This window comes from Sebastes fasciatus, chromosome 13 (assembly GCF_043250625.1).
Source record: "Sebastes fasciatus isolate fSebFas1 chromosome 13, fSebFas1.pri, whole genome shotgun sequence".
NCBI classification, from domain to species: domain Eukaryota; kingdom Metazoa; phylum Chordata; class Actinopteri; order Perciformes; family Sebastidae; genus Sebastes; species Sebastes fasciatus.
In genome coordinates, this window is record NC_133807.1 from 28,610,464 (window position 1) to 28,636,908 (window position 26,445).

Sequence of the window (26,445 nt, forward strand, 5' to 3'; positions counted from 1 at the left end):
CAGCTGGTCACTGTAGTTTTTAGCAAATATTACTCAAACAGGAGTAAACTGTATTTGTTGGGGACTATTTTCAGCTGTGGATTTGGTGCTCTATTGAGTATTTACAGCAGCAGGACGGCGTATGTGGGATCAAATCAAAATAAACTACAGCAGTCATGTTCATCGTAATACAGAGACATAACGCCCAGTGAAACAGCGTGGCTCATTAATGTATTTTTGGACCACAATGAGCTCTATGGCACGTAGGAATGAGATCCAACACAATACTTGTTCGGAGGATCAATTCAAGAATGGTTTTGGTCTTTTCATGGGAAAGAAAAAATATAAAATATCACCAGTTTTGGTGAGTAACTAATTGCCAGAGCACGAGATGAAGATAAATCATATTCAGAATAGGTTGAGACAGTATAGAAATTCTCAAAAAAATTATCCCTTTCATGTTTAAAGTGGAACATACAGAATCACGGTATCGCTTTTCAAAGCAAAGCCTGAAAATACACAAGCACACAACATGCGAAATCACTCAACGACAAAAAAATACAGACGTACAGTATGTGGGCGAAGGCCGGCTCATAAAGTTGATTTACATGTGTTATTCTGCCTTCTGCAGTCAAGGTTACAGACACTTTGATAACCAATGGCATCGACAAAAAAAATGCTTATTGTCCTTGGAGGCCTTTCAAAATCTGTCTGGCAGCGCTAGAATTCATGGTATGGAAGCTATTGCTGCATCTGGCGAGTGTGTGAATGCCTTTTTTTTCCTCTTTACGTATAGCCGTATGAAGATGAGAGATCCCGTAGCGAGGCCTCTGGCATCAGCGCTCACCTGCGTCCTGTCAGGAGTAATGACAGCTAACATCCATGAGAGTGGGAGAGAGTGAAAGTCCAGAGGAGCTGAGCCTCGATCACACACACACACACTCAGACTTTCCACTGATACGTCAATAAAAACAGCCGTGAAGCTACGGGGTGCGTCTGAAAACGCCGGGTATGAGAGGAGGAAGGTCGACAGACGGATAGAAGACGGAGGGATTAAGCGGGATAGGTGTGTGAGGGCAGATGTGGAAAGGTGGCGAAGGAGCCCATGTGGTTGTCGTTAGCTGTTCTGCGTTGGAGGGAGATCCTGGGTGGAGAAGTGGAGATTTGCCACACAGACAGCCCAGTCTATCCCAGGTGTACCGGCAGGGGAGTTACACACATATTAGGACTCACATATTGACCTGTGAAACGTCTCTCTCGGGTGCTTATCTATATCTGCATCTTGTTTCACTCCCGAGGGCCACCTCCCCGCTCAGCCCCTAGGAATTACTCGAGCTGCTTTTGGTGATAAATTGTGTGGAAAAGAAGTAAACCAGAGAGCTTTTTTAAATAAAGGACGAGGGAGAATCTGCTGGCAGCGGGCCAGGCAATAATGTAGTGTCTGATAGAGGATACCCCTAATTCCTCTCATCCTTCTGTGGGTGTCTCGGACGCAGCGGGCCGGTCTGCAGATCCTCATGGGTAAAACTCTCTAAGCTTTCATCGTCACCTCATATTCACCGTCATCATCTTTACTATCTGGATAAGCCGAATATGTTTATCAGATAATCACGGTCATAGGTCCATATCACATAATCATTTCAAGTCATATATATGCACGTGAGGATGTTTCATATTATGTATCCCATAATGTTATCTTCACAATCCCTCCTCATTCTTATCAGTCCTGGTATCATCGACAATGCTTTAAAGCTGCAGTCGGTAACTTTGAGAAAATAGGATAAAGAGTTATCTTTATGAAACTGTCACAAAAGCCTCGTTTCCACCGCAAGAACATTTTGAGGAACTCATTGGCTGTATTCAACACCAGTTCAAAACACCCCTTCCAATCTTACCGAGCACTTTGTCCTGGACCGAGGTGTCGGGGTCATCCAGGTGCAGGAGGAGCTGCTGGAAGAGGAGCTGCAGATGAGGAGCAAAGAGCTCAGGGTGGTAGTCTTTGGTGAGGCTGGACAGCCAACACCCGAGGGCCTGCAGGGCGACGCTGCGCACCTCCTCGCTGCTGTCGTCTAGTCGCTTCAGCAACGCTGCGGAGAAAAGACACCCACACACAAAAAAATTTGATTCAAATCCTCAACAATTTCAGCTGTTGAGTGGGTCAGCTGCTTTTAGTTTTTATCCTCATCATCCTCTTTGTAATAAGTTTGCCAATTTGAGGATCAGTTTTCTATGGCCATATTTTTGGCATCTGATATCAACAGTTATTTTAAAGGAGAGCAGACATTATAAATTAATTAAAATATTTCCCCAATCATTAATTGTGATTATGTGATAATGTACTTGTGGATTTCAGCATGCAGTGTGACAAAATGTGCATTCATTTCTATGTGTGCGTTAAAGGGCTTCCCACTCTTAGTCGACTAGTCGTCTAATTGGTTGTTTTGGTCTTAGTCGACAAAGATCTCTTTATTCATTTTTTATGCTTTTTCATGCTGATTGACGTGTTTCCAATAAACTAACGAGCACATTTCTGGTAGACACAAGATTTAAAGTGGTGCTTTTGTGCAATTCTTTGTGGAGAAACTGAAACTGTCGATTAAATCAACTAATCGATTAGTCGACAAGTGTGAGTAGACTAAGAATTTCTTTGCTCAAGGACAGCCATGCGTTCTCCACCTACCGGGGTAGATCTTGTTGAGGGCCTCAGGGTGCAGACTGGTTCCTATGAGTCGGAGTATGGCGGACAGGGAACGACAAGCCAACAGTCTGCCCATCTGAGAGTCCTCTTCCAGGGCTGACAACACCTGGGGACTCAGTTTCTCCTCCAGACACAGCAGCTGCACACAGGAAAGGCAAAGGCCAGCATACAAATCTATTAAAGGTCTGACCATAATACGATTCAAACTCACTAGAGGAGACACAGTTTGCAAAAAGGTGTTTTTGTGTAATAAAATTTCTCATTTTCTCAAGTAGATTTCTTTAAATCGTAAAAAAAAAATCTACTCCTCTATTAGAGGTTATGAACTTGCAACTTACTGGGGTGACTGCTTTGAGGTTGCACAGTCAGCATCACTTACTTTAATTTCCCAAACCCTATCTAAGTGGGCAATCTCTAGGTCTGAAAAGTGAAGCCAATGCTGAAGTGCCTTAAACCTGCATTCTCTCTAACAGCCAGCAGGGGGCGACTCCTCTGGTTGCAAAAAGAAGTCTGAATGTATAGAAGTCTATGAGAAAATGAGCCTACTTCTCTCTTGATTTATTACCTCAGTAAACATTGTAAACATGAGTTTATGGTCTCAATCGCTAGTTTCAAGTCTTCTTCAATACAGCATGATGTTCATTTAGTAAATTATGGTCCCATTTAGAGACAAATAGACCATAAAGCAGGGGATGCTTTAGGGCGGGATTACCTTGTGATTGACAGGTCGCTACCACGGTGTTGTCCGGTCTGGGAGTTGTCTGTGTTTTCGTCTTACAACTTTAACCCTTTCACAGTGTGTTTTCAGTTCATGAAAGTTAATTATAACGTCTTTGGTCACCTAAAAATTATTCAGCGTTCGGTTGTACTTAGCTCCACCCTCTCGTGTCACTTCTGGTTGCAACAAACCAAGATGGCGACGACCAAAATGCCAAACAGGAGGCTTCAAAACGGCAGTCCACAAACCAACGGGTGACGTCACGGTGACTACATCCACTTCTCATATACGGTCTACGGTTTACACCCCTCAGTTATCAACACTTGAATTCAGAAAGACAAGGCTTCCTAGTGAAAGTGACGACAAATCTCCAAGAAAGCTTCAAGAACTGTTTCCATACTTTCCTTCAATAATTTGAGTTGATTTGTGTGTGTTTTTGTACCAAAGTGAAATATCACCTGAAGCATGACAGCTTCACATCAGGTCTGGATCAGTTTATTCAGACACGGGGGGGGGGGGGGGGGGGGGGGGCACGGAGCCCAACTTCAGAAGTACAGTGACGACCGATGTTTTCATCACACCAACAGATGGGAAAAACAGAGGAAATGGACAAACAAGGTGAGGCTGAGCACGCAGAACCACAGGCCAAGAGGTAATGGCTAAAACCTCTGTCATCCCGTCTGTTTGCTATCGAAACCATGCAGGCGAAACAGTAAAAAAAGGGAGCGAGGGGAGAGAGGGAGGGAGACAGAAAGAGGAGGAACATTTGGCAGAGGAGTGATCCGGCATTACATCAGTGACGACCTGCCAAGTGTAACTAGAGCTTCTAATTGTTTTCACAGGGAGTAGTGAGGAAACAATGTCCCTCTTAATGAAACGCTGCTTGATCTGCCCCATGGAAACAACACATAACCTTCTGTTGTTACACCCATCAGGACATGTTTATTTCTTCTCTACTGTAACCTCATTTTGAACTCTGTTTAGTCACTTTTACAGATTTTCTATTCTTGTGAGGACGTTAGGGTGCCGTTAGATTAACTACACCTATGCTCACATTGTCCCCCCAGCTGTTTGCTTTGCCTTGTAGTTAAAGACGTGTGAATAGGAGACGTGTGCGAGCCGGTTTCGACTGGTCACTTTGCACAACCAGATGTGTGTGTGTGTGTGTGTGTGTGAGCATGCATACTGTAACTGGGCACATGCTCTGACAGGCAGGTGCAAGGGCATGTCCCGGTGATAGTTCCTACGTACAACAAGGGCCCAGAACAGTGGAAGCATTGTGCCCCGGGGACAAAGGTATGTGAACCCGCTTGCCCCCGCGTACACCTGCTACCTGCTGCGGCCAACTCTTTTCAGCCAAGCGGAGAAAGATGGCTGGGATGATATATTTTCCTAAATGGCCAAGTGGGACCGTCTATTTTGACGCGAGATGGACAAAACAGAGAATTTGGAGTAAACGTCAACTCCTGGCGGGTTAAAAGAACGCAACTACCACATCTTTTCCTTTACGGCCGAGTCAATAAAAACTGCAGATTGGAGATCAGGAGTACGTACTACTGGAGGCCCTTTCACATCCAGTGTTCGCTTCCAATGCATCATGGGCCCCTTTGCACAGGTGGAAATAGATGTGTCATATGTGCAGCACTTATGTGTGTGTGTACCTGTCCAGGTGTGAGGGCCCCACCATGCAGCAGGGCCAGCAGACAGCTGAGGGCTGAGGTGCGGACGGCGGCGGCAGTACGGCCTGCACGCCACACCAGGTTAGGAAGCAAGACGCCACACAGGAACTTCTCGGACTCGTCACGGAAACGCCTGGAAGGAGGGCAGAGAGTAGAAATATGGAGATTTTTTAACAACTAGCAAGCAAGCAGTGGTGCCCCTTTCTGAGGACAAGTGAATGTCTGTTGGGAACTTCAACAAAATACAGCAGTCATTTTCCCACACTTGATGTGAGGCAGAAAGGGGGGAGCGGTGGGGAGGAGAGGAGTGCAACATCTGGGTGTCCTCCTTTCCCTTCTCTCCCTCTTTTCCACACTGGCTTAGGCCCCTCTGACATCCTCTCACACACTACCACAATCTGCACTGCTCTTTTGCTCCGAACCAACTCCACCAGCTCTCGCAGATGCCTCCAACCTCTGGCCGGTGTCACGACAAAACTTGTTTTGGCCATTTGATAAAAGGTGCTGTAGTGTTTCAGTGCCAGTAGGGGGAGACTGTGTGCCACTAAATCCAGCCGGGACTGAGCAGCGCTGGGTAAGCTCAGTCTCTTCATCTTGACAGGTGTTGAAAGCTCATCACGAATGACGCCAGGAGATGGAAAGACATTTTTCCACATAGCAGGGATGATGTCCAAAGGAAAAGAAGAGTGGGACTTTAGAGGGGATTTTGTCTGTACACCTCATGGGTCTCTACACACTGGAGCTGTCTGTGCTTCTGTATGTCTGCAAACAACTCTCTTTCTAACACAGCAGAACATTTACAGCTTAACAAGTAATTGTCATCAAGTAGGACTGGGCAGTAATTCAATAATATCGATTATTCGATATTTAAGTTTGTGTTTGACACATGTAAATAATGTGTTCCTATGTGTTCCGTAACACTGGAACACTTTATGGATGATTATGCATACATTTGCCATATCCTGATATATACTGATGTTGGAAAATATCCATATTATTATTGTGATACTGTTTAAAACTAAATTGTCCATTCCTTCCTCAAATCTCCAAATGTCAAAAGTTTCTGATCCCAAACCACGGCATGGCTTTTTCTATGGTGTTCCCCAAGGTCTTAGTGTCTTAATGTGGTATTTTGGAGGGATTTTTGATCATTTTGATGAATTCTTGAGCGGTAAAAACGGCACCAAATCTGTGTGAAAAGTGGTATCAACCCAAAAATTGCTGAGTCATAAGTGAGCATGGGAATGGCCATCATATACTTCCATCACAATGTTCTAAACCCTTAGACACTTTTTTGTATTAATTAATTTGTTTTTATTTCTGTTTTGTGACCAGAACAACTTGACACACAGTGCTGAGCTGCATCCCAACTTAATCTACAGGTTCCCAGCTTTCAGATGATGTACACCACTTCTATGTGACATTTACAGCTGACCTGCTATCTCCCTCTAAAGACCCCCTGTACCTCCCTAAAAAAGACAAAAATGGGTCTATGAAAAAGAGGGGTGGAGTGGAAAAGATTAAGGTTGTTTCAGGAACACAGGGTCATTTCAGATTCATGCACAATAGGATCTGCTTCTTTTTGTCTTGTTTCATGTTACCGACAGGCTTAATAGACGTTGTAAGGGAAACCACATTTGGAATAAGAGAAAGATCTCGTCCCAATAGCAGTTTTTTTTCCTTGTTTTATGTCTTGAAGGTTGAAATTAAGACTAAAGAAAGTTCACACACTCTTATCCTCCTTGTAAGTGGCACAAGATATTTGCCTGCCACATCGAAGGGGAGAGAGGATGAACTTTCATTTCTCACACATCACCTTCTACTTAAATTTCACATCCAGCTTTTTAATCACAGCACACGAATCCACATGAAACAAAGACATTATGTGTGTGTGTCGATGAAAGGAACTCGCATGTACACACGCTTACTTTTCCTTTCTGCTTGTTCTATAGCGGAGCTGTCATTATGTCATTTTGGTTATAGAACAAAGAGTAGAGGTTTTCTCTATCACTATCATTGTCCTCTTGATGACATATAGCGTGTCTGTGTGAGTGTGTGTGTGTGTGTGTGTGTGTGTGTGGGCTACAATCTGCTGAGCAAAGCTTGGGCCATAAATCATGAATGGAAGGATGAGATGCGTATGAATGGAAATATTATGGCAGACCGCGCCGCACAGCCCCTCATGCTGTACAGTAAGTTAAGCATTTGTTTGAAACCTTTTGAAGGTGTAACATGATTTCTGTCTCCTGATGGTTCTGTGATTACCGGAGATATAGCCGAGGAAAGAGAGAAGCAGTTAGCAGCACAGGTGGCCACGCTGGGAGTGGGGGACGAGACAGAGGCTCCTTTTGTCTAATATGCACATTTATGGATAAAATAATCTGATGAAAGCTGAAAGCAAAGTTCCAATTTCCAACGTTTTTTTGGCAAAAGGTGGCATAATGTTTTGGCTTGAGAACACATCCTGTTATTTACGCAACATTATTCACTGACAAGGATATTATTTTGGTCTTATATTCTTTACACCGCTGCCAGACTCCTGCCAAAAGCTATCCCTCATATTAACCAATGGAAACACCATTATGGACCTTTTTGGCTGTAGGGTTAGTTACACGCTGCACAGATGTCTCCATGGCAACTCCATGTCTTTTCTGATGGACAGCAGCAGCTGCTGTGAGGGCCTCGGGCTTAATGCATTCCCTCAGATTAGAGCTCTGAGCTCGGCCTGAAGGCTGCACAGCTGAGGGTGAGGACGGGACCCTGGAGGGTGAGGAGGGGGGAAGCAGAGAGGAAGAACCCACAAACGGGAGCTCCTCTCTGAGTGTCAGACACCCCTCTTACCCTTCTTTACTCATCAGTCAATAACAACTCCGGGGTCTGAAAAGTGAAGCCAATTCTGAAGTGCCTTAAACTTGCATTCTTTCTAATAGCCAGCAGGGGGCGACTCCTCTGGTTGCAATGAGAAGTCTGACTGTATAGAGAGGTGAAGTCCCTCCCCTTCCGGCGGACCCCATGGGACCTTACTTTGGAAAAAATATCTAGTCCACGGCGAGAGCGCCCGGGGAGCATCTTGGGGTTTTAGTGTCTCGCTAAAGGACACTTCGACATGTAGTCTGTAGGAGCCGGGGATCGAACCGCCAACCTTGCGGTTAAAGGATGACCCGCTCTACCCACTGAGCTAACTTAGCTATGTTCCATGCACAAATGAAATGTTATCTCACGTAATGTGTTTTATCCAGTGTCTCCTGGTCTTTTTATCAGCTGGGAAGCTAAAGAACGAGCGAGACCCGTTGCTGGTGTGAGTACACCCCAGTAGGAAACACACAGACATCGTAGCTTCAAAGAGAGAGAGACGTCAGTTACGCGACGTTTGGATGTGTCGTCTTTTTAATTATGTATTTTCACAGTCTTATACTTCAACAAACTGCGACTTTCTTTACTTGCAAAATTCTGTTTTAGATTGACAAACATCATATGCGTGAATCGTGGCGCAATTCAAACGGGATCAAAAAAATATTTGTCTCTTGCCGTTCACTACCGTTGATATTTTATTTGCCTTTTGTCTTCTTCAGGCATGCAGTGGGAAGCGATTCATTAATGTGAGTTAGTCTAACTGATTCTCCCAAAGAAACCAAATGGTACTCCTTCAAGTTTATAATGGGCTTTATCATCAAACTGCATCACGCCTGAAATATACCCCCGTCATCTATCACATGACTCTGTCTGAATCAACTGCAAGTCCTCAAGAAGCTGATGGGGTTACGATGACCTCATGAAGATTACACTGCTGTGTTTTTGTGTGTGTGTGTGTGTGTGTTTCTAATTATGGTCCCTGGTGGGTGCGGTACTAATTTGCCGGTTAATGTGAGGTGAAGTCTAAAAATAAGAGCTGTGTTAATAGACTAGACAAACCCAAACAACTAAAGCTCAATGTAACATCATGCAGTGACGAAATGGGTGTTTGTGTGTGTCTTTGTTTCATAAGATAACTTGCTCTCTGTGTGTGTGTGTGTGTGTGTGTGTGTGTGTGTGTGTGAGAATTGAGATGTTAATGTGTGCATGAGCCCCGCTCACCCCTGGGAATCCAGTGTGTTGGTTGCATCCAGTAGCAACTTAGCAAGCATTGTGAAGATGCTCATCCTCATCTCTACGTCTCTGTCCGGATGAAGGCAGCTGTACAGCAGGGGCATCAACTGGCTCACAAACTCCCCGATCACTGGACCTACAACACACACACACACACACACACACACACACACGGTTTTGCATTACTATTACAAGAGTTTATTTTTTTTGCATTGTGTGCCTTTAATTTTACAGTACATAGAATAACCAGGAATGTTGTAGTTACATGGCATGCGTCTTAAACACTAGGTCACCGGATGCCCCTACAATATGATAATGTTGTGATTGAAGCGAATGTGTTCAAAGGTACCTTCAGTGTCACCTCAGGAGACCTTAAATCTGAATTCTATGTTTGAAGTCTACTTACTGTGTCAACAGTCAAATGACTTAAAGTCATTCAGTAACCACTCATTTTCAGTCTAACCACTAAACACTAAACCTATCCTTAAAAACTCTAGTGTTCCCTTTCCAGAGCGAAGAAGACACTTTCATTTAGGCACTTTCTTAAAGGAACAGTGTGTAGAATCTGGCGATATCGAGCGGTGAGGTTGCAGATTACAACTATAGTGTGTGTGTACGTGGGAAATGAGTGGTGAAGCAAGAGAGAGAAAGAGCGGCGGCGACGGGAGCGAGTTATCGACTCCGGCTCAAGCAGGAAACGTTAACAGGTTTGTTCGTTCCGGGCTACTGTTGAAACATGGCGATGCATCATGAAGTTGACCTGCTCCCTATGTAGATATAAACGGCTCATTCTAAGCTAACGAAAACACAACGTTTCTTATCATCGGGTGATTATACACTAAAGAAAACATACACACTGGTCATTAAAAGGTGTTATTGATAAAATTCAGACACTAGATGTCACATTCTCCCTCCCCCATTCCATTGCATTTACTTCACAACTAGTCGTTGCCAGGCATTTACCGTCAATCTCAGCCATTTATCCGTTTTTTCCACACTAACTGACGACTCAGAGATACCACGTGATACCAACGTTGTTTTACTGTTGGCTCACAAGCCTTGTTAGAAGTGGGAACCGAACGTCAGATATCTTCCACAGAGATAAACAAAACATTCATTTTGGACCCACCAAATCTTTTTAAAGTCATACTTTTATTCAGCAACTTCCTAAAGGTTCTGTGGATGTATTATTTTTTTTTTTTTAAATATTCGTCTACATAAAATATGTTATCAATAAGACCATTAACTCTTCTTTATCCAGACCAACTGTCAAATGCTAGACAAGACCCAGACAGACTTCAGACTGTTTTTATATTTAGCACTGACCAGAGGGCTTTAGTTATTGAGACCTCAATGGACTGGTTAGACAGTGACACAGAGCTCCGAGGAAATGAGACATAGAAAAGGTCTTTGTGCGACAGACGCGTCTGTAGAAACGCTCGATTACAGGAAAAATGAGAAACTCACAGTGCAAGTATTCCCAGTTACACTCATGCCCACACACACACACCATCAGTCTGACTGCATGTTTACAGAGCTATATATAGTAATGTGTGTAATGAGTGATAACAGCGTCCATGCCCTGTTTGGACTCCTGAATTGTTCAGACATGAGAGGAGACACAGGAAATCCTGAGGCTGCCCGAGGGCGGTGGCCAGTGTTATAAAGAGATATGGGAAAACAGAGAGAGAGCTATTTTGTCCGATGGGAATGTGTGAATCAACGGGTGTGTCATCTAACCAGAGGTGTTAGGGGAGACGTCTGCGGGACGCCACACACGGCATGACAGGAAATTTCACTACACTAATAGAGGCTCATTACTGCTTAGAGAGCCTATCAGCATGTATCCTGTCCTTGAGCAAGGCACTAAACCGCCCCCCTAGCATAGAGAAAGAGAGTCTGCACACAATGGATCAGCCATTCTCACACCAGCTGAAGGACAAAAGACTCTGAAGAGGATATGAGAGGGCAATAATTATTCCTACAAACACAGATGGGAGTGTGATGAGCAAGCGAAATGACCAATGCTCAGTTGTCAAATTAACTACCGTCAATTGTTCAGCGAAGAGGGCCGATTTCCCCGAATCATGTGCACATCAAACGGAGCAGCCACACGCTGTCTGTCCGGGCTGCCCGTAATGAAGTCCTCGGGTCCTGATCATAGACCAAAGATCACATCTTTGGGAAGCTTAGAGCCGCATTCAACATGAACAAATAAAACACAGCTTCAAAGTGGCCTTGATCCAGGGGGGGAAGGTCAAAAGCAGGCGGCCGTGGTGCTGTTTGATGTAGTGACCTGCACGGGGATCACTGAGTGGACTTAGACTGGACTGGTCAGTTGGCCGTGGGAGTGTGTGTGTGAGAGTCTGTGTGTGTGTGGGGGGGGAGGGGATTAGAGGGGTACCCAGCTGCCCAGTCAATTAGAAAGAGAGAGGCGGGAGGGAGAAAGAGATGGAGATGAAAGTGCGGCACATGGAGGTGCTGATGAGGGAGGATTATATGGTATATAGAGGGACGTAACGGCAAGTCTCAGCGCCAAAGACGGGGGTCACCGCTTTTTAAGTCGGAGACACACTGACTGACAAACAGAGGGAGAGACGGGGATTTACAAAAGTCAGAAAGCCAACTGGTGCTAATCACAGCCCTGCTTTTTCTTTTTTCCTGTGTGGGTGGATTTGACCATGAGGTAACAGAAAAAAAAATAAAAAATCTTCCACCGTGTCTCATTGATGGGCATCCATCTTGGGCAACAACAATGGAACAGCACGCATCCATCGGGGCGTCAAGCCATAAATCATACAGATTTCAACCTTCAATATTGGGTCATTTGTCAGCCCTCATATCCATCAAGTGGTGCTGACAATCACTCCGACCACCATCGACACATTTGATGCCTACATACCTCTCAGGAGAAAACATATATATGAAAACATGCTGCTTTTTGATGCTTCTATGAGTGCAGGTACTAAAGAATTACACATCCGGACCCATTGCAAACTATTTCAAGAAACTATCTGACTCCTTTGTACGAGGGAGAACCTGTGCTGCTGCTGCTTTGACAGCTGCAGGTTTTGATGTGCGGCCTCGATGACGGATCACGTGTGAACAGGACGAACAGCTTGCCGCTTCAAATATGATGTAACGTGCGTGTGTGTGTGTGTGTGTGAACAAGTCGAGGAGGAAAGAACGGCTTCACAAGCCACACCATGAAGTAATGTTTAATAAAACATGATCTAGATTATAAAGTCAAACCAACGTGCTGATGTGAAATGGACCCAAAGAGCATGTTCGGACTGATGACAGATGTGGTGATTTTCCCGTCATTAGCAGGTAATTTGACGGGCCGGTTTGTCAAAAACCTTACTGTACATCTTTGACCGTTATTGTGTCTCCATACGTGCAAACTTCAGCACCTGCAGTATAACTTTGGCAACGTCTTGTGCACATTCAGGCTTCACTTCTCACCTGATTGTATGACTATGATATGCAGTTGGAGTCTCTGTGGGGAGTAACTGGACCAGGTGTTGACAGAGGCGGACAGCCAGTCCAGCAGCTGGGCCATATGTTGTCCATAGAGCTCCATCGCTGAGTCCAGGCCCTGCACCTTACACAAGAACTGTACACTCTCCACGGCCTGCGGGGGAGAAGAGTAGGCGAAAAGGATGTCAAATACTAGGGCTGCAAATCGATTAAAATACTCAATCGTGATTAATTACATGATTGTCCATAGTTAATTGTGATTAATCACATTTTTCATCTGTTCAAAATGTACCTTAGAGGGAGATTTGTCAAGTATTTAATACTCTTATCAACATGGGAATGGACAACATGCTTGCTTCATGTAAATATATGTATAAATTGATTATTGGAAATCAATTAACTTCACAAAACAACGACACATATTGTCCAGAAACCCTCACAGGTACTGCATTTAGCATTAAAGAAATATGCTCTAATCATAACAGGGCAAACTGCAGCCCAACAGGCAACAACAGCTGTCAGTGTGTCAGTGTGCCGACTTGACTATGGCTTGCCCCAAACTGCATGTGATTATCATAAAGTGGGCATGTCTGTAAAGGGGAGACTCGTGGGTACCCAGAGAACCCATTTTCATTCACATATCTTGAGGTCAGAGGTCAAGGGACCCCTTTGAAAATGGCTGTGACAGGTTTTCCTCGCCAACATTTTGCGTAGGTTTGGAGCGTTATTTAACCTCCTTCCCGACAAGCTAGTATGACATGGTTTTCTAGTTTCCTATGATGCCAGTATCTTCACTCTAGCTTTAAAACTGAGCCCGCTACGACCTGCGAAAGATCAATTGCATTAAAGAAATTAGTGGCATTAAAACAAATTTGCGTTATATTGCGTTATCTTTGACGGCCCTATCAACAGCACATTTTTAAACTTGCAATTTTTACGTAAAATATTATAGAAGTTAGTCGAAGAAAAGGACAAAGAGACGGAGGGAATGTGAGAAGAGCTGGGGGTATTGTGTTCAAGTTCAAACAATTACAGCTGTTTTTCTCGTAATTTCAGGAATTCTTCGGGTCACGCTCACACGGGAGGCACAAAACCATCATGTGAAACCATGGGAAGAACAACACTGCAGACATGACAAGGTCTTACACATAAAACCACTAAGAAACGAAAAACCCCGACAGATACACAGGATGTCACAAAGGCACAGGGAACCGACAGACACACATACCAATAAAGCTGAGCTGGGAGGAAAGGGCAGGGATGAAGAGATAGGAGAGTAAATAATTAGCTGAGTCTTTAGGGCAGGGGAACTGACCTTTAGGGCACTTCATAGTTCCCGTCATAGTCCCTCAGGGACGGACAGGGACAGAGACAATGTCTGAATCACAGAACGGCCCCTTCAGAAGAGAGCTAGACAACCCTGATGGGAAAGACGTGCCCCTTTTCTGGGAAAACAAGTTCCGCTCTTCCTCTGGGTCCGGGAATGCCCAAGGCCATTCTCACCCTCCCCTCTCTTTCTCTTAATCCATTCCTTCTCATCTCTTCTCCAACACACTGCTGCCCTGTCTGAGCATACACATAGACATAAACACACACACACACACACTGGTGGCCCATGTGGTGTCTGGTAAGCATCGCTGCCAATCCCTTCCCGCTATCCTCTCCGCTCTGTCATTAGCCTCCTACGGCGACGAGCAGTTCGGCGACACGCCGGCCTCAGACACTGTTTGGCTTCACTTGTCACTGTTCCTGTTTGAATTTAGAGGCCGACCACAACAGGAAAGCTTGTTACTTGCATATGGCTCGGTTGTTGTGGCCCGAGGAGGCGTTATGGAGCCACAAATGGGGACTGGGCAGATGACACACACCTGCTAAGAAACACAACTCATCTCTCCATGTCTGTTTTTTCCCTCTATTTCTGTCTGTCTGTCTTTCTCCACCTTTCCCCCGCCTCCTTTCACCCTGGGCTGGATTTAAAGTTCCACTCCAAAGGTGCAATTTCAGCTCCCCTGGCTAAGTGGGTAATCATACAGTTGGCCATGCCCACTTTGAACTTGCACAAAATGCTGACATTCCTCAAATAACTCTCTTGCTTCATAAAACCTGCTTACCTTTCTAATAAAAAAAAAGGATGGAAACTAAAATTGAAGGGGGGGGGGGGGTGAAAAAAAAAAGTGCAATGTCGAAGCAGAATTGACGAATTACACAGCGAGGATGTATCTGGGATTGCGTCTCCCAAACTGTTGGAGCTGGAGCGTTCTCACCTGTTCGCTGAGACGTGGCTCGGTGGAGAGGCTCTGGATGGCAACCAGCACCTGCAGCAGCTGCAGGCTGACGGAGCCGTGGTCCGACTCGCACTGACGCAGCAGCGCATCCACGCAGGCCAACAACTGCTCCAAGTACACCACCTGGGAATGAGGGAGAAGCATTATAAGATAGTCTGGTTTATAACAGAGTGCTGTGAGAAGTATTTGCCTTGAATGTTGGCCCTGTCTATCAACGATTCACAATCTCCTTTCTCTCAGTCCTGCTCTACTTTCTCTCCCACAAAACACAGCCCCCCCCGCCTCTAGTTTTACACAAGAAATAACTGTGAGTGATCGACAAGATACAATAACTCAGAGTGAGAACTTTCCATCTCCGGACATGAGTGTGTGTGTGTGTGCGTGTGTGTGTGTGAGATTGCTGTCACTTGTCAGCCAGTGTTGCGGTGAGCTCATGTTTAGACAAAGACCTGCGGCTCAGGCTAATTTCTATGCCATCACTGGGATCGTGGCCTCTTTTCCTGTTTTCTCGCAGCCTGTCATTAGGGCTGGATGGGAAGGGGGGGAGGGGATGGAAGGTAAGGTAAGTGTGTGTGTGTGAGAGAGAGAGAGAGAGTGTGTTTTTGTATGTTGAGAGCCGGTAAAGCGCCCTCCAGGTGTTTACTTTGGTCTGGTGATGAGGAGTTGGCCGGCGAGGGGGACTCAAGTGTGTGTGTGAGCGAGAAATACTCAATGCAACCTCCACATAATCTCCCTCACTCCACTCACTGAGCTCGCCTGACAAATCCCAGAGCTCCGTCACTAGGGGGCGCACTGTCTTTTCACAAATGTTGTAAGTAGCTCTTGAACAGCACGGCTTGGCATTAATGTGGAAGGAAACAAGTGTTAAGCCAAGTAAAGATGCTCAGAGCGTTAAAAAAAGAGGAAAGAGAGCTAAGGGACTTCCAGTCTGCGAGGCTACATGTGCAAATGTTTTCATTTTGCAACGGAGTGTTGAGCACACACACACACTGGAAAAAGCCTGTTATGCGTATCTTAAGTCCAGGGTGTCAGTTAAGTGTGTAAACACATTTTTCCTGAAGCTAAACTTCCCTGAACAGCCACGACTTCAGCTGCAGCAGCAGCGACTTGAGTGCGCTCTTGTTTGAATGTGTTCGCGCAGCCATTGATGGGGAGGAGGGGGAAATCCCTGCCTACGGCCAAACCATTCGCTGGCACATAAACACGGCGGGAGCTCCGGGGAGGCAGTAGTGGAAATAACGTGACAAAACAGTGGCAGACACACACATTAGACGGACATATTATACATGTGCAGAAAACAACCATTAGGGCTGAGAGAGAGAGAGACAGAGAGAGAGAGAGACAGAGACAGAGACAGAGACAGAGACAGAGACAGAGAGAGAGAGAGAGAGAGAGAGAGAGAGAGAGAGAAAGAGGTGAGAGCGGAAAAAGTGGTGCGATGTAATGACAAGGTGGACACCACCTGGAGCCAGGCGAGATACACCTGGTTTCATTGGCCTGGGCACGCTCCAGGGGCCTCGTTACACAGCGTGTTTGTGCATCTGTCCACCACTGGATACATCAATTACATACACACACATACGACTCCACTTTAAGGAGCCGTACCAGGCGATGGATTCCTATCCAGTGGGGAGCCCACGTCCCCCCCACAGCTACTGATGTTGCTACGGCAACAGGAAAACAAACACCGGGGCGGTGCATGGGATGCCGACCCCCTTCTCGTAGTCAGGTAAAGTTTGCTGTGCTGCCTTTCTTCACCTCTCTGCTGTCATTCATGACAAAGGGCAGGCATGCTGGAGATGTATGGGGCAGCACGTATGTGTGTTCAGCAGAGTACTGCAGGTCGTCGTGACACCAGTGCAGAAGTTTCTCCAAGATGAAAAGACACAGTCTCTCCTGCTGATCTGTTCCTCTAGGCTACTGTAGGTCAGGCCACCTTTTTTTTTTTTTACAGTTTCACCAAGACAGCATATTCACTGTTAACAAGCCTGGTAGTAAATATTCCTGCTAATTCACTGTCTTTCTTCCTCTCTCTTGGTACTCCAATTCATTCCAGCCCTGCAGATATTGTGATGCCCCCGTCACCATGGCAAACCACAACACAGCGACACTCAGCTGTGTAAAGTGTGTGTGTGTGTGTGTTGTTAATCCTCTGTGGAATACCCCTTTTAAAAAGAAAGCCATAAGCAAACACCACCATATATAAACTACAGAGTGCACCTCAGAATGCGACGGCTTCTCTAACCGCCTTTGATTTTCCCCTCAAACCCTTGACATCATCTCCAATTTACGACCGATATTTTAATTTTTTCGCCGAGCATCTGCCGTTTATTTTTGCAAGCTGCCTTTTTCCCCCTACTGAAATAAAGAAAAGAAAACAGGGACTTGAAAGAGTCGGCACAGAAGCGTCGTATATCAGTTACCAAATCTTCATCTTGTTCCCCAAACTCCCCGCAGAGCCCTGCAGTTCCCCCTGCCTCCGTTCACTTTGAAGATTATTTATATTTCATTTCTTAACAGGCCTCATTTTGTCCAAGTCAAACTTCACTTTTTCATCTTCCCTGCCTTTGGTTCAAGTGGCACATAACTCTGTCAAGTCAGATCCAAACGCACGTCTTGTAAGATGCCTTATTTAAAAAAAAAGGGCACTGAGTCTGCTATTTCCACGTCTTTGTTTGTGTGTCTGCAGGTAATTAAACCATAATTCAGTCCCATATGAAGCATCTGAGGGCAAACCAACACTTTGGATTGAGCAACAGTGCGGTAAGGGAGTGCACAATATTCTGGGTCAGCATTTCAGCACAGAGAGAAGGAGAGAGAGAAAGAGAGGGATGCAGGTGCTCCTGTCTCCAGGGGTGTTATTTACAGCTACACAGTGATCTGGCCCTGCTCCCCGCGATGAACCCTGCCTGTTGTCGAAGAATGCTGCAGGTGCTTTGTCTGGGTGAGCCCTTGAATCACAGCGCTGTGTGCTTTGCCGTCAGAAACGGAGACGGACAGAGGGAGATAGATGGAGAAACAGACAGAGAGGAAGCAGAGGTCTGCCTCCATCTGTGCGACAACGTGTGACCGTCCCGTCCTGTTAGCTCTCTCTCCGGTTGACCCCGCCGGATTGCGACGAGGGAGGACAGAAGGGGGTCAACTTCCCTGCCGTTTATCACCGGCCTTGACCAGGCAGGCTTTGAAATTTCAGGGATTCCTTTAATGCCGCGGATGAACTCCAATCCGGCGCGGAGACCTTACACATGGCTATAAAAAAAACAAAGGCCTTGTCTGCTCAGAGGGGTCAGAGCAGCCACGCAGGGGTCACGTGAAATTAGTGGATTTTTGTTATTATTATCCCAGGGAGGAAATTCTTGCAGGCCTCGCTGGGAGGGGTGGGGGGGTGGGGTCATGGGTATAGGTGAGTCTGTAGCGCGGCAGGATCAGAAAATAGCTCTCGGCCAGACAACTGTTATTTTGATTCTGAAAGGGAAACATATTTAGTGCAAGAGAAAAGGAAGCGGGGAATAGTCTGCTCCGACCTCGATGGGATTTTTCCACTGGCAAGACTGTTTGCAGAGAAAATCAAAAGGCATTTTTAATCATTGCTGCTATGTAAAAAAAAAAAAAAAAGACACGTGCAACATTGTGTGAGCGGAGTCGTTTTGATCAGACACATGTAATGTTAGATTAGAAAAACACCATGTGGCCGGACTGTCACTTTAGCAAGGTCGGCACTTTAGAGAATTACTCAACAGTGGACCCGCTGAACTCGCCGTGTACAGTAGTGCTATTGAAAACTCTTAAAGGCTCTTCAACTGAAGCCCTTTCAAGAGATGTGGCATCTTATCACGAAACATATTTCAATAACGGACAAATTAGGCAAGACGTATACAGTATGACTGCTGCACTGTCACTGCCAATAATAAGCGTGTTATGGTACACAGGGAGAAAATGACCTACTGACACTGCCAAGATCACATAACAAGACTGGGAAAGAAAAACAGCTGATGCACTCAGATCAGGGGGGGAAATCAAGACATGGCAACCCATGAGGGCAGAGAAAACCTGTCAAAACAAGTCTGACTTTAAAGGGATAGTTTGGGTATTTTGAAGTGGGGTTGTATGAGGTAATAATCTATTATCTATTATCGACAGTAGATGACGATCGGCACGCCCCCAGTTTGGAGAAAAAGGCAGGAGTCACCGCACGGAAGCAAAGTAATGTACTGCTGTGGATGGGGCCGCCAGCAAAACGTATTTTAGCCACCTAAAAGACTCACCCAAAAAAAAATCAATATCAGTTTAAGTGTACGTTATATTTACAATATTTTCACCGGTTTACCTTACAATGAGACAGCCCTTTACGAAGTGGAACAGAAGCCGCTGTATCCATCTATTCTCTCACCAAAGCCACCAGACTGAAAAACCTTGCAATTTTACCTTGAAGAACACGGGGGTTGCTGCTCTACCGATGCCTTGATCGTTTAATTTTTTGTGCTATTGTGTAACTTAGTCTGGATGCTTTGGCGAGAGTGTAAATAACAGCTTCAGTTCCCCGTTGAAAACATACACTGTATAGATGTCTCAAGGCAAGGTAAAGCAGCGAAAATATTCTAAATATAGTGTACACTTCAACTGTTTTTTTTTAAGTGGGTCTTTCTTTTAGGTGACTAAAATACGTTTTGCTGCCGGTCCCGTCCACAGCAGTACATTGCATTGCTTCTCCAAACTGGGGGTCATATACTGTTGGTAATACACTGACTATGGATAAGTACGTCATACAGCCCCACTTCAAAACACCCGAACTATCCCTTTAATGTTTCAATATGTTTAACAGCAACACTTCCCCTCCCACAGTGAACTTCTGATCTCTGCCTACTTCATTGAAACTACTCAGTTAACAACAGTAGAAGATGATGTGGTTGTACTGCATGTGAATAGGGTAGATGGCGTTACTAGAGACACACACAAACCCTCTGCTGACCTGTTGATATTCCTGGCAGACGTCGGGTTGGGCCAGCGTGTTGGCGATCTGTTCAAGGTGCGGTTTAAGGAGGGTTTTGGAGCAGCCTCCCAGCACCGCAGCCAGCACCATGAGGGGGGTCCAGGGGTGAGAGGAAGAGGAGGGGGTTGTCACATGATTCAGCTGCAGCTTCAGGAAGACGACAGGAGGGACAAAGGTCCCCAACAGTTTAGCAGCTGCCAGGCACTAGATGTGGGTACAGAGAGAGAGGAAAAGAGATACAGAGGCATTAGGGAGTGTAAAGAAGGACAACAGGAAGTCCTTTTTAAATCTGCCACACATCAAAGATCTACAGATGTAAACAGGTGCATCCTTGAGCGCTGCTCGGCCCAGTCTAAAGCTCAACAGATGCGTCCTGAAAGGATTCTGTCCGGTGATAATTGATCACAAAACAATTCTGTGCAGAGGTCGAGCGTTACTAAACACCACACCTGATCTAAAAAAAGGATAGTACAGTATGATGTATAGCATCCTGCTGATCAGATGACGAGCTCTCTGGGACTCACATTGCGGACCACGTCTCTCTCTGCGTCGGTGCAGGCCCGGTAGAGGGTAGCGAGGAGAAGCTGCAGATGCTGGGTGTTGTGGTCCTCGGCGTGCAGCAGCAGCACGGAGAGCAGCTGAGAGGTCCTGACCCGCGTGGGCACCAGCCAGTCGGTTATGTCGTGTGTAATGGCCGGCACAAGCCTGCCCAGGTTCCTCACCACGAGCTCTCTGCAGCCAAGCCCTGGACGCTCCACTGGAGGAGAAAATGAAGAACACTCACCTTTTCATATCAGTTTTTGAAGAGCTCATTTTCTCTCCTTCAGTCAGTGAAGTACTTCGCTTTCCACAATCTCCTCTAGATGGACAAGTTGTTGATTTTCATTAAAGAGGAACTATTGTGCTCATTTTCAAGTTCATACTTGTATTCTGGGTTTCTACTAGAACAAGTTTGCATGCTTTAATGTAAAAAAACAGCTTTATTTTTCTCGTACCAGCTGTGCTGAAGCACCTCTTTACACCCTCTATCGGAAATGCTCTGTTTTAGCTCCTGCCCCCCCCTCCTGAAAAGCCTAGTGTTCTCTGATTGGTCAGCTGGCCCACTCTGTTGTGATTGGTCAACCGAACGTAACTCTTCGGACTCCGCTCCAGCTCCGCTCTAACTAGCTTTGTTTGAGGGCGTGCCAAACTAGCCATTATGCAAATGTGTTACTTGGTGAGATCACCACGTTACGAATGAAAAGGCGGGACTTCAAGAGAGGCGTTTCAGGCAGTTCAGGAGCAGTGTTTCTGTGGGGGAGAGTAACTCCCTTTGGCGTGGACTTTGTAACTTTGCAGACCTTTTACATGCATAAAAAACTACATAACACACTAAAGGAAACAGAAAAAAGCATAAGAGGTCCTCTTTAAAAGTATCTGAATGACATATAAATAAAGCCGGCACCTTGTTTATGATGGCTCACTGAAACACATTTTCTGGCTCCATTACATCGTCTGTGTGTGATCTATTTATCTAACTTTTATGAGTGTTCAGATAGTTTACGACAATATAGATTACAAAATTCCACAAATTCTAAGAAACAGCATTTACGGAACAATAAATATCACTGATTCACAGGTTTCCAAATGTCTGCCGACTGGCCTCCGACTTATCACGTCTTTTACCTATAACTTTTTACGATTGAGATTTTCCCCACGAGGGACTTGTCAGAGCAAGTGAAAGACATTCTCAAATAGCCCTCTACATTTGAAACCCACGCTCCCTCCTCCTCTGCCCCACCTTATTCTCCTTCTACTAATGAGAGAGGAAGAGAGGACTAAAGGAAGACAGAGATAAATCAGAGAAACACACCAGGACAAGACAAAACAAGCCCCTTTCTGGTCGTCTCTCACTGTCTGACAGTGACCTCTTCACACTGGGAGGCCCGGCAGATTTATGATGCAAAGGCAGAGAAAGGGAGGGAGGGGGAGAGAGAGAGAGAGAGAGAGAGAGAGAGAGAGAGAGAGAGAGAGAGAGAGAGAGAGAGAGAGAGAGAGAGAGAGAGAGAGAGAGAGAGAGAGAGAGAGAGAGAGAGAGAGAGAGAGACCCTCTTCCTTTCCTTTCCTTTCCTTTCCTTTCCTTTCCTTTCCCCAGGCAGAGCCCGTATTCATCCATGTGTAGCTGTGGGACACGTATAGGGTCTTTAACCAAGACTCAAAGCCTAGGAACTGCAAACACACACACTGAGCCTGCCCCTATAGGCAAGTCACGGTGACCATGTTCAGGTTCACACTCATTCCCGGCCCCCGAGGCTGACACTTATCTTTCCAAGCCGCTGCCTGCCCTGCAAACTAAGATGTCATACACAACATCATTTTTACTGTACGTTATAAATTTGGACACCTGTCGTAAAGAGAGATGATTTAATGCAGCCAAAATGTGTAGAGAGATTACATTTACATTCAAAATGTACCTACAGTATGTATTCGACTGGTGTTTTAGGGATTTCATTGTATGCATGGTGAGAGACCAGTGAAGCCGACGCACCAGCAGGAAGCTTTGCTCTGTTGTAACACTGGGATTCAGACACTATTCGTTAGACTGCCCCTAAATCAATCCTCCAATAAGATAAGCCAATGAGATAATCTCACAGGATGTACGGAAGGCTGAGCTGATAGCCTGAGCTTAAGCTGGATCCAGAGGATTTTCCTGCCGAGTTTACTTCACTGGGAACACATCAGGTCCGTCTAGCCCGGTGGTTCCCAACCTTTTTCCTTAATGGACCCCTTTTCATTGAGTAAACTGATGACCCCTGACTATGGACACATTTTATGGATATTTCAGTATATTCATCCATCCATCCATTATCTGTAACAGCTTATCCTATTCAGGGTCGCTGGAGCCGATCCCAGCTGACCTTGTGTGAAGGCGGGGTACACGCTGGACAAGTCGCCAGAGTATCACAGGGCTGACACACAGTGACAGACAACCATTCACGCTCACATTCACACCTACGGGCAAATTTAGAGTCAACAATTAACCTAACCCGCATGTCTTTGGACTGTGGGAGGAAGCCGGAGAACCCGGGGAAAACCCACGCTAACCAGGGGTCACAAGTCGGGTTTGAACCTGCGACCCTCTTGCTGTGAGCCGTGCCGCCCTCATTATATTCATTGCACAACAATAACAGTAAAGAACAACTGATACACTTTACAATTAACCCAAATAGTAAACACAGTAACTGCAGGACGTTTATGTAAAATTAGTGATTTGAATGAATTTTGAGCAGATTATTTGAATATTGCATCAGAGATGAGGAGTTTTCCTGTTATTTGGGGGAACTTTTAATACTACTCACTATCTGTAAAATGTTTTTTTTAACAATCATACATACTTAATAGGCTTCTTTTTTCTTCTCCCTGATGCTTTTCTATATTCAAAAAAGTTGTCTTACACCCCTTAAAAAGGCCTCACGACCCCCCGTGAAGCTTTGGCGAACCCTAATGGGGGTCGGGACCCCCAAGTTGGGAGCCAATGGCCTAGACAGTCTGGTCCTTCCATCACCCAGGTTCAACATACAGTTTCTTCCTTACTGCTTTGTTGAAAAATAGCAACAATGGATGCTAATAAGAGCTTTGGGTGGCGGTAGTAATGGTATCTAATGGTATTTAAATCTATGCATCTTGAAATCAGCTAGTTATTAGCTTAATTAAATAGGAACATGAACATGGCTGATGCAGAAGTAACTCACACAATATATTAATACGACTTTTCTTTGGGACAGGGCTGATAGTGTGAGAAAAAGATCAAATAAACCATGGCGACTGGGACTGACCTCCTGGCGGGTAGAAGGGAGGTGGAGCGAGGAGAAAGTCCATCTTGTCCTTGATTTCGTCCTCATTCTCCGTCTCCCACTGGGCGCCGACCTGCTTCCATAAATCAGCTGCTAAAAGTCTGCAGGGAGAGAATGTGGAAACACAGATCATCGTGTCACTGTCCGTCTGTCAATATTATGCACTGTATTTTACATTTATGTTGTAGATTTTATGTGATGTTTCCTTTTAACATTAGAATCCTTCCGTGAGATGTTTGTAAAATGTTAGTATTCGAACCAGAAGAATATATACCGTAGCATATGACAGATACATTGCATCATGAAGCAAAGACAAAAAGTATGACAGTGTCGACTTTTACCTTATTTCTGGGATCTCATCGTCGACACCGCTCAGCAGGAGTGGGATGAGTTTGTGGAAATAAGAGTATCGGTCTCTCATGTGAAGTAGCCAATCCCCAACGACCGCAGTCACAGCTTTCCTCACCTGGAAAAAACGAGAGAAAGAATAAGAATAACTTGATAAGCAGCACACAGTGGGACTTCTAACATTGCTTGGTTGCTTTAAACTGAACCTGTGGCGAGTCGTCAAACAGTCTCTGCGCCAGGTGAGAGAGCACGTCGTCCACGTTTTTCCCAGTGCCGTGCTGAATGACAGCGCCGGTGGCTTCGATGACAGACACTCGTACCCGCGAGTGTTGGTGAGAAATGGTCTGCATGAGAGGCTTGACGAGACTCTCGGCCTGCATGTGAAAGTGCTCTGAAGAGAAACAGACGAAACATTCAATTAAATTACTGTAGAGCCGGGTGATACACTGATATATAATATCAATATTGAGATATGAGACTGGATATATCCTGGGATGTTTGATTCCATAACATTATGATCTTACGTAGTTTTTGTGGTTTGAAAGGCTGAATTACAGTCTGGCACTGATCACTCTGAATTTTTGATTGACAAGACAAAAAATCTGAATGAAATAAGGAATTCATCCTAAGTGACACACACGTATGTGAATTAATCTGACTGTACATGCTGATAGAAATTAATTACTAAAAACAGTGGTTCAGTCCATCTGAGGGGTTGCAACTAAGACTTTTTTTTTTTTTTTTAAAAGGGGACCTATTGCTTTTGTGCTTTTCCCCCTTTCCTTTAGAGTGTTATATAGTTTGTTTGTGCATTTAAAAGGTCTGCAAAGTTACAAAGTCAACGCCAAAGGGATTTACTCTCTCCCACAGAAACACTGCACCTGAAACGCCTCGATTGAAGTCCCTCCTTTTCTCCTGTAACGTGGTGATGTCACCAAGTAACACATTTGCATAATGGATAGTAATACTTATTATATTTATGATATTTTATTGTTCAACACTGGCCATTTCAGTAGAACAAGACAACAGATTAGAAATAATTTTGTTTTACTTTTGTATGGCACTTTTTAGGCGGATGTTTTACTGGCGTCCGGTAGTCGCTTTCAATCCAAAATGACAGAAGTTTAGCTTTGCTGCTGGGCGCTGATGTTGCAATGGAACGAACAGTTGGAGCGGTGTCCGAAAAGTTTGGTTTGGCTGACCAATCACAACAGTGGGCCAACTGACCAATCAAAACACACGTGGCTTTTCCGTATTATAAGCATATAAAAATGATTCAGATACAACAAGTAAACACAAAATGGCCAGGTCTCTCTTGCAAAAGAGATTATTAATCTCAATGAGTACTACCTGGCTAAATAAAGGTTAAATAAATAAATAAAAATAGTGGAGGCAAGTAACTGGAATTAAAACACTGCAACTTTTAGATAATTGATGAGAAGCAATTCTAGTAATTCTGCACCAAAACAACACCCTGATGTTTACCTGAAATGAACCAACCAACCTCATCATGTATTTGTGCAGGTGGGTCCTATAAGTGGGCCAGACAGCTGAGCAGTAACATTACAAGAAAGCGAGCTTTTCTGTCGCAAACACGTCTCGAAGCTCAAAACCATGGCAACAGGCTCTCATAGCAACACAACAGTAAACTTGTCACCCACCTGGCAAACACTTTGCAAACTTCACGGTGCATCTACAGCTCTCTCTCCTGACCTCCGGGAACGGGTCTACGATGGTTCTCTGCAGTATGTTGATCACGTCGGTGAGAAACGGAGCTAAATGTTTCCCACACACCTCCACAGTCAGACTCAGCAGCTCCACGGCCGACAGCCGCAGCTCCTCCGCCGGCTCCTGGAGCTCCTTCTCCCCGAGCCTCTGAGCCAGACACGGCATGAGATACGGCAGAGACTCCTCCGGTTTGGGGACACAGCGGGTGAACTCTGTTATGGTCGTTATGGCGGTTTCTCTGCATCTCTCCGTCGGGTCTGACAGACAGGTGAGGAGAGGCTTGAGGAGAGCAGAGAAAAGCTCCTGTAACACGCTGCTGGAGAGTCCTTTATCCACAGTCTCCCTCTTTATCAACTCCAGAGCTCTCTTTCTGGTCGCCTTGTTGTCCTCGTTGAGACAGTTTAAGTGTCGAGCGAGTCCTCTCAACACTTCAGAAGCTGCATGCTCGTCTCCAGCTGCCATCGCTGCCATCTTGTAATGTCGTTATGGCAACCTGAGAGCTGCACGACAAAACAAACGGCTGCTTTACGATAGCTTCCGGTTCAAAATCTCAAACTTTATTAGCATTGACAACGTTTCCTCTTTCCCCTATGTCAAGGGTGCCCAAACTTTTCCCTTGGA

General features: G+C 45.3%; 1 protein-coding gene across 1 annotated transcript in view; it reads right to left on the reverse strand.

The window, feature by feature from the left end:
• The window catches only part of dnaaf5 (dynein axonemal assembly factor 5), a 29,505-nt gene extending 3,060 nt beyond the window's left edge, over positions 1 to 26,445 (reverse strand). Inside the window, exons 1-12 of the mRNA XM_074656680.1 lie at positions 25,758 to 26,445; positions 24,303 to 24,487; positions 24,090 to 24,214; positions 23,731 to 23,849; positions 20,440 to 20,672; positions 19,895 to 20,119; positions 14,905 to 15,048; positions 12,626 to 12,794; positions 9,149 to 9,296; positions 5,057 to 5,207; positions 2,660 to 2,816; positions 1,875 to 2,066 (exon numbers count right to left, since the gene is read on the reverse strand). Coding sequence (XP_074512781.1) covers positions 1,875 to 2,066; positions 2,660 to 2,816; positions 5,057 to 5,207; positions 9,149 to 9,296; positions 12,626 to 12,794; positions 14,905 to 15,048; positions 19,895 to 20,119; positions 20,440 to 20,672; positions 23,731 to 23,849; positions 24,090 to 24,214; positions 24,303 to 24,487; positions 25,758 to 26,295 — 2,386 coding nt within the window. The 5' untranslated portion in view covers positions 26,296 to 26,445. The remainder of the gene's footprint in view (positions 1 to 1,874; positions 2,067 to 2,659; positions 2,817 to 5,056; positions 5,208 to 9,148; positions 9,297 to 12,625; positions 12,795 to 14,904; positions 15,049 to 19,894; positions 20,120 to 20,439; positions 20,673 to 23,730; positions 23,850 to 24,089; positions 24,215 to 24,302; positions 24,488 to 25,757) is intronic.